The sequence below is a fragment of the Zootermopsis nevadensis genome, unplaced genomic scaffold (assembly GCF_977971745.1).
Source record: "Zootermopsis nevadensis isolate Lab colony 2312 unplaced genomic scaffold, Znev_1.0 Znev_ptg000030l, whole genome shotgun sequence".
In the NCBI taxonomy this organism is placed as follows: Eukaryota; Metazoa; Arthropoda; class Insecta; order Blattodea; family Termopsidae; genus Zootermopsis; species Zootermopsis nevadensis.
In genome coordinates, this window is record NW_028259162.1 from 7,394,522 (window position 1) to 7,408,367 (window position 13,846).

Below are 13,846 nucleotides of genomic sequence, written 5' to 3' on the forward strand. Positions count from 1 at the left end.
ATCCGCAAACTAAGCACAGCATGCTTTGATATGAGTGCTGTCACATCACATATGGAAACAGAATTTTAAAATTAGGATATTTTGCTTATTTAAATTTGATTAAGTCACATGGATTTAAATCAGTCACAACTGTGTGATTTATATTTGTATTAGAAATGAGTATTGTATTTGTGCTATAACATGTTCTACATCCTTGGCTTAGGTGTACAGAGGATCTACAGAATGTAAATAAATCCTATTCTCTATTCATATAGAAACTCTACAACATTAACAGATAGCTATTACAAGAGCAATAAACAGTTTGTAGAAACTGGATGTGTGAACATTTCCACATTAAATGACAACCTGCAGATAGTGTCCTCTATGTTTAAATTAATTTCTTTGAATATGTACCGTTAATTTTCAGAACCACTCTAACAATATCCAAATTATATGAAATATAAATGTGACTGTCTAGTTCTCCAATATTAGGCTTGATGAATTCTGAAATCTCCTAGTTTTTGTAGAAGAATAACATCAAACATTACTTACCAATCAAAATACCTACGGCCTTGAAAAACACCATCTGAATCTCCCATATCTTGTGGTAGTTCAACACCAACATGGGGTTCAGCTTTGCCAGAAACTAAGCCAACATATCGGACACGTCCAACCATTACTCTTCCCTCACTTGTGATCACTTTCACGAAGTACTCAAGTTTGAGATCACGAGGAATTTTGGGTAAAAATGGCTGAGCAGACTGTGGTGGCAAAAACTCTGCAAAATTAGACATGTTAAATAATATGTGTTAATAATATAACTTTCATTTATTTATTTTTGTTTTCCATGCCCGGCAATGCCCATTGGATGTTCCGGTGTTAGTGAGAGTAGTGACTACACAATTATACTCAAACCTGATTTGACTGTAAGAGCCATCTAGCCATGAATTAGGAGAGACATGGGTGAGAAATGGCTGCTGATTTTTGCTTACGAAACATCTTGTATCATGCTCATAAGGTTCTTTTATATGCCGTAAATCTACGACATGGGACCACTGGCTTTACATCTCCTCCGAAGGAAGTTGTGCTATGGATTTTTATCACCCCTAAAAATCCATCGACCTCGGCCAGGTTTGAACCTGCAATTCTTGGGTCCAGTGGCGAGCATGCTAACAACTAGTCCACCGAGGGCGGCAACATTTGACTTAATAATATTATATTATAATAACATGATTTCATATTGTTTCATCTACTACTATATTATTTTTACACATGAATGCCCACACACACACATGCACACAAGTAAAAAAAAATGTTACTACTTATTTATCATGAGCTGGGGCAGCTCGGTCAGTTTTGTGTCTGACTACAGACTGGATTACTGGGATTTGATCCCTGGCAGAGGCAAAGAACTTTCCTTCTAGTTTGTGTTCACACCAGCTCTGGGGCCCACCCAGCCTCCTACGTAATGGGCACTGGGGGTCCTTTCTCCAGGGGTTGGGTATGACATTGACCACTCAACCCCATCTAGTGCTGAGGTCAAGAATGAACAAAAGCTAAACATCATCTCTCCCCAAATGCCTCCATGGCATGTAGTGGGACAGTTTTACCTATTCATATCAGAATACCAGTTCTATTAACTGCCACATATAAAATGGGAGGAAAGTTTTTAATCAGATGCTTATTTAAAACTTCCAACTTTCTGAAACTTCATTACTAGATTAAAATAATTTCAAATTCTATACTTCTTACAAGAAAAAATAATTACCACCCACAGTGAAAGACTAGTTACAAGTTCACAACTTTCAAAAGCACATTAGTCAAAATTTAATGTAGGCAGTAAAAGAGACTTCAGATGTTATAAAAACTGTGACATTTTATACCATAATGGAGTATTCTGCCTGCAATAATACTCTGTGTGTCACACGAGATTGCAAAATCAGTTGCATCAAAGAATTTCAGGAATATTTTCATCAAATAATCTTCAAACTTCTTCATTGTATATAACAGGACAAATCGATTTCACACATAAAATTCAGAACTAATGATACAAAGAAAATGGAAGTAGTTATTTCTTACACATTTAATTATAATTACACATTGTTGAGACATGTAACATAGGAAGAAAACTGCTGAAGATTACTTTAAGGCACTGTTACAGCAAACAACTGGAGAACACACAATCACACCATGTCATTGCCTTGTTATACCTCGAACAGGATCTGAAAGCTTGCGGTTCTGCCTGCACCGTCCAGCTCGTGCCCAATCCGTTCCTGTAAGTATTGAATCAATAGAACGACGTAGGTATTCTTCAGCCTCATCAATGAGCGAGTCTGTTGAATCTCCACTGTCCAATTCAAAGTCTGATCTGAGATCCGGAAGTGACTGTCCAGGATGGCGTGGGCGTTGAAAGGAAGACACTAAAGGACATGAAGTGAGTTAATCAGAAACAATAATAAAATCAAGAACACAATTCCAGCCTCATTTGAAGCCCTGAAGCACAAATCAGACAAACTCCTTCCTCTACAAGCCACCTACAAAAGCAGTGGTAGTTCCTAGACCTGTCTGGATAGCCAGCCCAACACAGTCAATGAGGAAGAATATGGTTGGGTCTGTGGTGAAAGGTACAGGGCAGGTAGGAAGGAGATGGTGGCCCTTTCTGTGTTAAAGGTATTTCCCCAGTGTATACCTGGTGCAGGTAAATAAAACCATAACAAGTTTGTGTAATGATAGCCACTAACGACGACAGACTTGAATCAGACACCTCTCAAATACAATCTCTCTTTCACTGAGCTGGTCCATTCAGTGTCTACATGATTACCTCAGAGCACCTTCTAAATGCATTAATTTCACCTAGCATGTAACTTATCAGCATTTTGAAGGTGAAAGCATAATTTGGAAATAATCTTTTAAATTATTATTTTTACAAGTTCACTTCAAAATTAATTTTTATACCCCACTGCTGTTCCTAATCATTTGATCTTCAAATTATTAAACAGGTACTGTCATATTATAGCTAATATTAGGAAAACAGGTCTGAAGATGTGGAATGGATTCATCTGCCTCAGGATCAGAACCACTGGGAGGCTCCTGTAAATACAGTAAGGAACCTTCAGGTTCCACAATAGGCAAATTTCTTGACCAGCTGAGCATACTATTGAAGATGGCTGCCTCCATCATCAGGACGATCATTGCCCTGATGATGGAGCCAGCAAGGACCTCTGAAATGTCAGTAAACTTCTACCAGACTACACAGCACAACAATCCAGAAGACATCCATCTTCAGACACACATCGCCGTGAAAACCTCAAATCCTACATGAGCATATTATTACCTTCTCAAGACAAATAATGCTTAATGAAAACACGAAAACACTAAGGAATGAAGAGAGTGAAAAAACCACCTGATAGCACATGGTGACGAACATGTTATGATAGCCGAACACTGCAATGTTACGTGTCAGACAGAAACTGTTAAATTTTGAAAGACCAAATGTGCAGACTGTTACAGTAAGTAACTAGATATAAACCACACCAAAGTTTTTCAGAGATAATTTTTTTCTTGCACCATAGTGTTTTCATGTTTCAACAGCAGCCCCCCAATTACTATCAGTAATCTTTGTCATTAGTTCTGTCTTTCATACCTTGGAAGGTGACTCTGTTCCTAGCCCTGCTTTTGGTAGTGGGTAACTTTGTACTCTTGGTACTTGATAATCCAGAGTATTGAGCATCACGTGCAGCTGCCCAGTAGCTGGCAGAGTAGAGATTCACATCTGAGTGAGGAGTTGTATATGATGGTGAAAACTGAATACTTCGTGATAGATGACTATGGGTTGGGGACGAAGGTACTGAACCCCAAGTTGGTCTCTGAGTCATGGAACTACTGCGATACATCTCTGGTGAGGGCTTCCAGGAATGTCTCCTCCGCGCATCAGAATACTCGTATGACGCATGTGCAGGAATACATGTCAAGGATCCCTGATACCGTGGTATACTAGAATAACATTCCGTATGAGCTTTGTTTGTCATACCTCCATATTGCATTAGATTATTATGTGTACAGCTGCATAATGACCAAAAATCTTTGCCATATTCTCTGGAATGTAGGTATCCAGGAGACACTAGATTATCAGCCATGTGACCCATTTCTGTATTTTTCATATATGAATAAGCTCGGGGATAATTCCTGCATAACCCTGGAGCAACATTAGTAACTTGATCTGAACTAACTGGTTCTACACCCTCTTGACTCAAATGATCTGCACTTCGAGAAAGTTCTGGGACCATGCTAGTGAAATTAATATCTGACAAAAGGGTGCGTCTAGCTTCCTGAGTCTTGTCTGATAATTTGAGTGAGCATTTACTGTGTGTTGTCTGCTGCATAGGTAAAGCAAATTTGGATGGTAGAGTGGTGAAGTTGTGGCACACTTTGTGTGCTAGGTAACTTTCAGATTTCCAGTGAGCAGGAAGAGCTGTAATGTCAGTTTGTGCCTCTGACTCCCGCTTGGATGAATTCCTTTCTACAAGAATTGGTTTCATGGGAAACTTTCTGTATTCCTGTTTCCCATTCTTAGGACTCTGTCCTGCTGGAGAAGTGGCAAACTTGACAACTAGTGGTCTTGGACTGGTTAGAGCTGGTCCCAGAAGTTGACTCTTACTTCCTTTGAGAACTTCTCTATGGATGATAGGTTGGTAAACCAAAGGATTTGGCATCGTATTTCTACGTGACACCCGACCAGGAATTTCACTTTCATCTACAACGCCACACTTTGAAATATCTGTTTCAACTAACACAGATTGCATCCACATCTTAGATAAATTAGACTGAATTTTGTCATTAACATCATCATTTTCATCTCCAATCATTTTGTCTCCTCCATCACCCTCCAAAGCATCTTCTGTTGCCTCATCAAACTGATCTGTTTCAGCAAACTTGAGGAGAACTGGTGTTCCACTGGGTTGCCATGCTTCTGTATCTGTGATAGATACCAAGTCTTCTTGCAGAACACCCAATTCTTTGGTTTCTTCAGTAGTAAAAATGAGTTCAATGTCATCCAGTTCTTCTGACTCATTATCTGACTCTCCTGCTGTCTTGCTTTCTCGAGGTGTTCCAACCTCTTGCTGACTTGTTTCACTGCAAAATGATTGATCTTCCTCTGACATAGACCTCATGTTTGGTTCTCTGTAATCAGATTTTTCTTGTGAATCACCTTTCTCTTTTTCTGACTGATCCTCTCCTAGCTGTACAGATGTTTCAATTTCTTCCACAGTACCATCATTTACTACCTTCTGAGGATCCTTAACTTCTTCACATTTAACTGGATCCATGTATTCAGTATCAATTTCTATTCCCTCTAATTCTGCTTTAGCCAAAACTTCTTTAAGCTGACCTACATATCCTGGCACTGTGTCTTTGCTAAGAACTCTTTGTCGTAAAATGTGATTTTCAAGAGACAGTTTCTCAATGGTGTCAACATACAAGTTAGTGTCAACGTGAGTCTGAACTTTGTCTCGAAGCAGCTTTAGCTCCGCACGGGTATTGTCCAAGGCAACACGAAGAGATACTACTGTCTGATGGAGAGCTCTCACTGTTTCCAGATTCTGTATCTCTGGAGGTAGTTGAGCAAATAGTGGCCCACACCTACTAATATCCATTTAGTTGCTGTATTGGTCATGTCGAGATTCCAGTGGGAAACCCTTGAGTACACGTCAGTGGAAAAGAATTATAGCATCATCAGTATGGTGTGCTAGATCAGAGGAACCAGAGAATGAAGTTGATTTATGACAACAGAAACCTACATTGTATGCTGTATCTCTTGTCATTAATAATTAAACATCTGGTCTGGTGATAACCTGAAAACAGTGAAAATTTTCTGCTTAAACACCTGTTGACACAATTTTGATCTGTATGCCCTTAGCATATACAGCAGTTACAATATTCAATTCAGTTCCTTTATTAGAGTGTTTTCCAACAGCAAAGAGATTACGGTAGGCAAACACTAATATGAAAGTACAACAATAAGATACAAATTAAATAAAAAGCAAATAATCCACCGAGGTAAACACTAATATAGATATATAATGCTAATAAAATACAAGGAACAAAATAAAAGCAAGAATTAAACTAAAAACAAATAACCAAGCTAGATCATCAATCTAGACAACCTATCTAGATCATTTCCCTTCTTGAGAAAGTGCCCTCAAAAGAGACAACGTTTATGCTAAATACGTCCAAAGATTTACATACATCATTTGCAGCGATGACATACATATTCAGTATAACAATAAAACAAGGTCAAGCATGCATTAGTCCACAACGAATCAAACAGTAATGACTGAACATTTTAACCAAATTGTATTACACATAATTTCTTTCATGTGACTTGGCTATTTACTTCATATATCATATTAAGTCAATGAATAATAGGAAAAAACCATAAGATCTTTTCTTTCCATTTAATTAAGGATGGTGAAAATTTAAACAGTTTTTCATGAAAAGGAAACAACTGATGTCAATATTCTCTACATAGCCCATGATGCAAACAACTTTTATACAAATATAATTCTTATGTGCATGTTTAATCACAATGTTCTTTAGAAACACTGAAAGACTAAATGCATTCCTTAACACAATCTGGATAATTATACAAGCACAATTCATTCTCATTCTAGGAAAGTGTAAGATAATAAAATCTAGTTACCATAGCTTAGCCAACACACTACAGCAATTTGGAATCACACAAATCTGTCCGTAATACAATTAATTAATTTACTGGTTACTGTTTGCATCCACATTTCCTTAAGTAATCTTGTATCTTACAACAGTGATGCGCATTACACCCCCATGTGCAACAACAAGCTCCTATACGCTCCCAGGGATAATAATCAATAGCCAGTTTTAGACCCTACATTACCCAACAGCCCAAAGGTGTATTTCTCTAAGGTAGATACATATTATATGGAGTCACATGCACAATATAGTACATCAAAAGTAATGTATGGGGGACAGTCATTTTACCTCAGTTAACGCAATAAATTGCATTCTTCCTGCTCTTGTGTTCTTTAATGGGCTACAATTTTGACCTCCTATCCACCACTCCTGTCAACAAATTGAACAAAAGACGGCTGCGCAGCTCGACAAATAGAAGAGAAGTGAAGATCGAAAGGCGAAAATATGAAAATGTGAATGGAGTTTTCACGCTGATTTTTACGAAATTGAAGCATGTACACGAATAATTGTGTAATTAATAGTGTCTGCAGCAACCTATGTTTTCGCACCTCCATATATGTTCAAAAACGATGGAAATCAAAAAAAGTTCACTGGGTGGGTAATGAATCTGGGACTGTTATAGGTTATGAAATTTAGACAATAAATGTGGAAACTATAATTGTAGCTATCATATGAAGTGGGTGTAATTATATAAGCGAAATTATAATTTAAAATGTAAAATTAGAATGTTACATCCTGTGCAGCATGCCTCCACAAGGAGTTACCAAACCGAACATAGATTATTCTAACCTGTCTAGCTACTTAACTTGTTTAAAGTCTTTGTATTATGTTAATTTCAGTCGGTCTTAGCTAAGAAGATATATCCAGTAGACAAAGCCTTAGAACATTTTGATGACTTCTATAAAACAGTTTTTGGTAGGAGATGGCCGTCTATCCGCCTTGCTCTTCTTTCACCACATAAATATTGTGCTGTAATCAACAATTTTGGTGATTCTGACATGGCAGTGTCAGACTTACAGGTAATATAATTAAGTGTTTTGATTCTAATATACTGGACATCATAGTGCTATGTAAGAACTACTCCTTAGTATTCCAGATGTCTTAGGTTCTGATATAAATAGTGTATGCTGTTGTGAAAGAGTTATTAAATAATCCACTGAATATTTTTTTGTATGTTGTTTGTTTTAAGGAATGTTGATACACGTTGTATGAATATATAAATATATCCTATGATTATTTATAAATGTTGCAGAAACTTTCTTAAATGCCACTTGTTCATTTAAAATTTTATTTTGGTCTGAAAGTAGTCAGTTTCAATGTATTAATTATTATACATTTTACAAATGTTAAAATGATTGCTTATTATAATGTTTTCTAGAACATTGGTGCCATGAGCATGAGAAGGCTGTTTGAATTGGAGAAAGAAACCATCAAGCAACAGAAACAAGAAGACAGAAGAAAGAAAGATCTAGAGAAAATTTTCAAGCTTGATAGAAAATTGGAACAAATGATGGTTGCCAAACAGCAAAAGGAACTTGAATCTCTATATCCACACAGGGAGAAGAGTGAAAGTGCCTGTGTGCCAGCAGATATTCTTACATTGAACAAAAGTAGTTCTGACACATCCCATGGATCGTCAGTCAATATGAACAGAAAAGTAAGTACAAGAGACAGAAATAATAAAATATTTCTAAATAAATATAGAATATAAAAAGGTATAAACAAGTGAAGCTACTTCTATAATCTTGTAACCATGAGAATTTCAAAGCAGAGCAATCAGCTCACAAATGGCTGCCTTTACCCCCAGAAAAAGTGATGTCAGTATTGACTGGATAATAAGAAGCTAGTTGGGTCTAAGAGAAGAGAGAAAAATCCCAGTACCACTTTTTGGATCAAGCTCCCAAGCCAATCAACCTCTTGCTGTTTACATTTATATTAACACTGTCTAGTCTTTTCCTTGTAAGTGATCTCAAATGAAATACAAGGGCATTTTTATCCAATATTTGAGAAAAGATTATATGATTTCATAGTATATGTATGGAAAGATGTGAAGAGGTGGATTTATGATAACAATTGTGTAAAAGATTTACATTTATCTTAACAGGATCATGCTGAGGAATGTGGAGATGCTCTCATTGAGAAATCATTACACTCAAGTCTCAGAGATGCTGATTTTGATACACAGCGGCTCATTGATCCAGCCAGCGGACTGTCAGCGGCTGCACTGTATGAATATGTGCCAGCTACTCGTCTCAAGGGCATGGAAGACTGGATTGTGGAATCACAGCATTATCGCTACTACAAGAAAAACACTGACTTTCCTGTTCACATAGAAAGTGATCATGATTTTATCTTTCCTGATCATCTTCAGGTGAATTTTATGCATAAGTACCCAAATATTTTGTAATTTTGCAATAAAATGTGGCTTTATACCTTATTTAAAAATGTGTAAATATAACCTGCTTTGTAGGATTTGAGGTTTTCATGGCGGTGAGTCTGAAGGTCCTTGCTGCCTCCATCATCAGGGCGAAGATGGAGGCAGCAAGGACCTCTGAAACATTGGTAAACTTCTACCAGACTACACGGTGCAACAACCCAGAAGACAGCAATCTTCATAACCTGCTTTTCTCAAGTCATGATGTGGAGTTTCACATAAAATGATAGTCCAAACTATCCCATTACAGACCCAAGACCAAAGCATTTGCAATTTTTCCAGTTTTTCCTATGCATCTTCTACAATGTGTGACATCCCCCACTTATGCTAACACTTTCTGAGAAATATATATATATATATATATATATAATTCTGTGGGACACGTATGTTAAATAAAACATTTTCTGAAATGTTATATAGAACAAGAATTCCAAACCAACACACATTGTGTTCTCTGCTTTAGGTGTTAACATTTGAACGAGGAAATGTCTCATCATTCCCAGCACCAAAACGTGGTTCAACTGGTGTTCTTAGTAAGTCCAGAATACTTATCTGATACTAATTGAATTAATAATAAAAATAATAAGTATGGTGATAATTTTAAATGACACGCATCTCAACAGTTTGCATTCATCCTGATATAGATTACTACTTGTTGGATGGTGGATCACTGTTGCCAGTCTTAGCACTGGGTGTGAATCCTGGTGACCGAGTGCTGGACATGTGTGCTGCTCCTGGGGGAAAGTCTCTGCTGATGCTGCAAACACTTTTTCCAGGTTTGTACTGTCTGTAAGATTCGTATATTGTTACATGCTTGTGTAACAATTCAAATTAAGGAGGTCTGTTACACAGCTAATTTTCTCTTCAATATTCCTTTCATCACTTCTTTATACAACGAGAAACAGTCTCAGCTTCAGGACAGACAAAATTTTTAATCATAATCATCATTGTGATTATTATTACCATCATCGTAATAATTATTGTTACTTATTATCACTGCTATTATTATTACCTGATCATCTTTTCCAGCACTTCTTGTGTGCAATGATGTTCAGGAATCACGTACCAATAGAATCCATGCAGTAATTAAGCAGTACCTTTACAGTATGGATAAATGGAAGAACAGACTAATTGTTACTCAGAGAGATGGCAGAGACATAGATGAGTACAATATTTACAATAAGGTAACTTTAATTTCTTATGTGTATAACTCCATAGTAATGAAGCACTTCTTAATCTTGGCTGTTTAATCCAAGTTTGATAAATTATAATATTAATATTAATATAATATTAATAACATTCTTTAACTCCCATTTAGAGAATTAATCTTTTACATACTTTTCATTTTGGAAGTAGTATATTATGTAAATCAAATCATATCATTTTCACTTAGCACTTAAAATTCTATATAAATTTGATCTGTTTGTTAACACTTACCAAACTATGAAGATATCCGTCTTCTGGGTTATTGCACTGTGTAGTCTGGTCGATGTTAACCAACGTTTCAGAGGTCATACTGCCTCCGTCATCGCCCTGATGACGGAGGCAGTATGACCTCTGAAACGTTGGTTAACATCGACCAGACTACACAGCGCAATAACCCAGAAGACGGATATCTTCATACTCACCGCTGTGAGAACCTCAAGTCTTACTTACCAAACTCCTCACAAAGTAAGTCATGATCTGAGCAAAGTGTCCAGTGCTGTTATTACTCCTCCATCCTGCTTATAGATACTGTGTTCTTGATACAGTAGAATTAGTATGAGTTGAGTATTCTTCCAACTTCCAATCCCTTGTTGGCAGAATCTTTGTGGGCTGAAAGGCAATGTATAAATACTGAAAGTAAAATTTGATTCATGCATATACATCTTGGAATTTTGTAGGGCTTGTAGTATTCTCATGGTAAAGGTAATGATGCTGGAATTATAATTTGACGATATTAAGCAGGTTATTTTTAAAAATTAAATTTCCTCATGAGAAAGTTTAGAATGACCTGAAAATTCTTAATTTTAAACTTGATTACATTTGATTCATACAAGGTTTTTGTTCTGTACCAGTCAAAAATATTGCCAGTACCATATATTTATGTGTAAATATGTGCATTAAATTACTGTGATTTTTTCAGATCTTAGTTGATGTTCCTTGCACCATAGATAGACATAGTTTACATGAAAATGAAAATAATATTTTCAAACCAACAAGAGTAAAAGAAAGACTGAAGATACCAGAAATACAGGCTGAACTTCTAGGGTATGTAACTATTCAATTTATCATTAATTTATATTTAGTATGTTTACTGAAGGACTGCCCCACTATTAGTTAAAAATGTTTATTCAATTCAGGCATGCTGTATAATTTTACATACCAAACACTGTTGTCATATTATTTCATATGTACACAAAAGTTACTTTTGCAGTCATGCTCTGAAGCTGGTACAACCTGGAGGGACAGTGGTGTATTCGACATGTTCTTTGTCACCAATCCAGAATGATGGTGTGGTGCATATGGCTCTTCGTAAAGTGTGGGAAGAAACTGACATTCAGGTTGTTGTTAAGTAAGTCAAAGGGCAGTTAATTATTTTGGGCAGTGGTAATCTTATACAAGCAGTGCAGTTCAGACCAGCCATTTTTAATTGCATTCACTCTAATGAAATCAGTAATTTTGTTTTTCTTCAGGATCACATACTGTAAACGCTGTAATATATACAGGCTCTATGTTCTTTATATTCACAAATTTACTATGTGTGGTCAAGCTCCTAACAATACATTATCACAGATTTTCTTCAAAGTTTCCCGTGGTGCATTATCATGAGTTTCACATAGTTCATGGTATCTAATCTAAGTGTTATGTCATCAGTTCATTCCTCTGTCTTGTACCATCTAAATTTTACAAAGTTAGCAGCTATTCTTTTTGTATTTTTGCTCACCAATGCGTCATGATGTCAGCAGTGTGAAAAGACAAAAGATAATAATTCACAACTCATGAAAACAATATGTGCATACATTTATCCAAGTCAGTGAATTTTGCTATTCACAGGTATCTCAGGAACATATTCCTTGTGAGTAGGACTAGGTTCTCACAGACCTGAATAAAGGATCGGTATCTCCTGTGTTGTAGTGCTGTGTAGTCTGGTAGAAGTTTACCAGTATTCAGAGGTACATGTTGCCTCCATAACTTGTCATCCTGATGATGGAGGCAGCAAATTTAGTCTAAAAAATAAAGGAAAATATATATACTTACATGCACTTGGATGAAATATTATATTCATATCTAAATTCTGGCAATTAGATATTCTGTTATCGTTGGTTCAACATTTGAGACTTGATATTGATGGTTTGGATATTGGAAAATTTGCAGGGACTGCATTCTCCAGTATATGTACACTGAAACTGACCTTGCATTCCACAGGGACATGACAGCTGCTCTGGAGCCAGTGAATTGTATGTACAAGTTGGGACAGGACCTGGGATTGAAGTATGGTCATTTGGTGTTGCCTTTTATTCCATGTAATTTTGGACCAATGTATTTCTGCAAACTTGTCAGAAGAAAGTAGTTCACTGGCTTTATACCTTAAGCAAAAATAAATGGTTAATAGTATTAGAATATTGCAAAATAATTGTAGCTGTTATTCAAGACACTCTCTTCAAAGTTCAAACTCCCACCTGTTACTTTCATCTTGCTTTCCTGAACATTGTCCCGATATCACTGTGCAGTATTAATTGAAATTCAGTTATGAGGTTCATGTTCAGTCATCCTACAGCACTAACCTGACCCAGAACCATCAATACAGCATATAAAGAGATGTTGAAATGTATCTTAAAGTGGTTCAGGAAACAGAGTCATTGTTTTATTGTACAGGAATGAAGCATTTTGCATATTAGCAGAACAAGTTCTATGCTATTATTTTTTAAAGCATACATGTTTAGAATTCAGGAGAATTTAATTAATTATTTCTATAAAGAGCCTGGAAATGACTTGAATATGCACAAAAGCAAGCTTTACTTTTATGCGTGTCAAACACATACAGAGAACTATAAAATAAACAAACAAACTACATGGTATGCAAAGTTTTAAGAATACGGAGACCTGACAAAATAAATACATATTGAAGGTGTCGAGAAAATTTATATCTAAGAAATGTGGCAGATGATATTTAAAGAAAATATCACAATTTACATCTTCACAAGACCATTATATCAGTGAAAGAAATTTCACCACTGACAGAAAATAAAGAGGTGATAATATACAGGTGTATACTTAATGTTCTGAGATTTTCAGCTTTGCACCATACACATCTTTGACAGTGCATGCAGGTGGTACATACAGCATGCAAACCTGGAAAAATATCAGTTTCTTCCCAAATTCTTAAGCTACTTCTCACCTTTAGTCCTTTATATATGTTTAACATCACTGTGCAATTAAACTGCTGCTGAACTGGATAAAAAGTTGCTATTCTTTGGAAAAACTGTAATAATACAAATCTGTTGTTAGAATAGGCCTGTAATGGTAGTGGCAAATTCTAGTCTAAAATCCAGTCATGACCTTGCAGTAAAACAGAATTGTTCTCTCTCTCCTGTTCACATCAGTGCTTGTATGAAATTACTATTTTGTGACCACTAACTGAACAGTGAATCAACTTGCTTCCCTAGTCTGGCATACATGAAGATATTCTGTGGCGTATAAGCTACATACACAGTGCATAGT

General features: G+C 36.3%; 2 protein-coding genes across 6 annotated transcripts in view; one reads left to right on the forward strand and one right to left on the reverse strand.

Moving 5' to 3' along the window:
* Positions 1–7,111, reverse strand: part of LOC110831074 (uncharacterized) — a 32,334-nt gene extending 25,223 nt beyond the window's left edge. For 2 of the 4 annotated variants that reach the window (XM_022066649.2, XM_087358669.1), the window contains exons 1-4: positions 6,997–7,111; positions 3,623–5,831; positions 2,190–2,399; positions 532–757 (exon numbers count right to left, since the gene is read on the reverse strand). In XM_022066649.2, coding sequence (XP_021922341.1) covers positions 532–757; positions 2,190–2,399; positions 3,623–5,633 — 2,447 coding nt within the window. In that variant the 5' untranslated portion in view covers positions 5,634–5,831; positions 6,997–7,111. Of the gene's footprint in view, positions 1–527; positions 758–2,189; positions 2,400–3,622; positions 5,832–6,679; positions 6,898–6,996 lie in introns of those variants that run through there. The other 2 variants (XM_022066650.2, XM_087358670.1) reach the window with 2 other exon arrangements.
* Positions 7,112–7,159: 48 nt separating this feature from the next.
* l(2)10685 (5-methylcytosine rRNA methyltransferase l(2)10685) lies at positions 7,160–12,758 on the forward strand. 2 transcript variants are annotated; one of them, XM_022066651.2, is made up of 10 exons: positions 7,160–7,302; positions 7,548–7,727; positions 8,087–8,365; positions 8,813–9,079; positions 9,606–9,675; positions 9,787–9,918; positions 10,172–10,326; positions 11,268–11,392; positions 11,547–11,696; positions 12,551–12,758. In XM_022066651.2, exons 1-10 carry the CDS (start codon positions 7,201–7,203, stop codon positions 12,693–12,695), a joined length of 1,605 nt encoding a protein of 534 aa, XP_021922343.1. In that variant the 5' UTR covers positions 7,160–7,200; the 3' UTR covers positions 12,696–12,758. The 2 variants fall into 2 exon arrangements, with proteins under 2 accessions (XP_021922343.1, XP_021922344.1); XM_022066652.2 differs by having other exon boundaries at positions 11,559–11,696.
* The last annotated feature ends 1,088 nt before the right edge of the window (positions 12,759–13,846 follow it).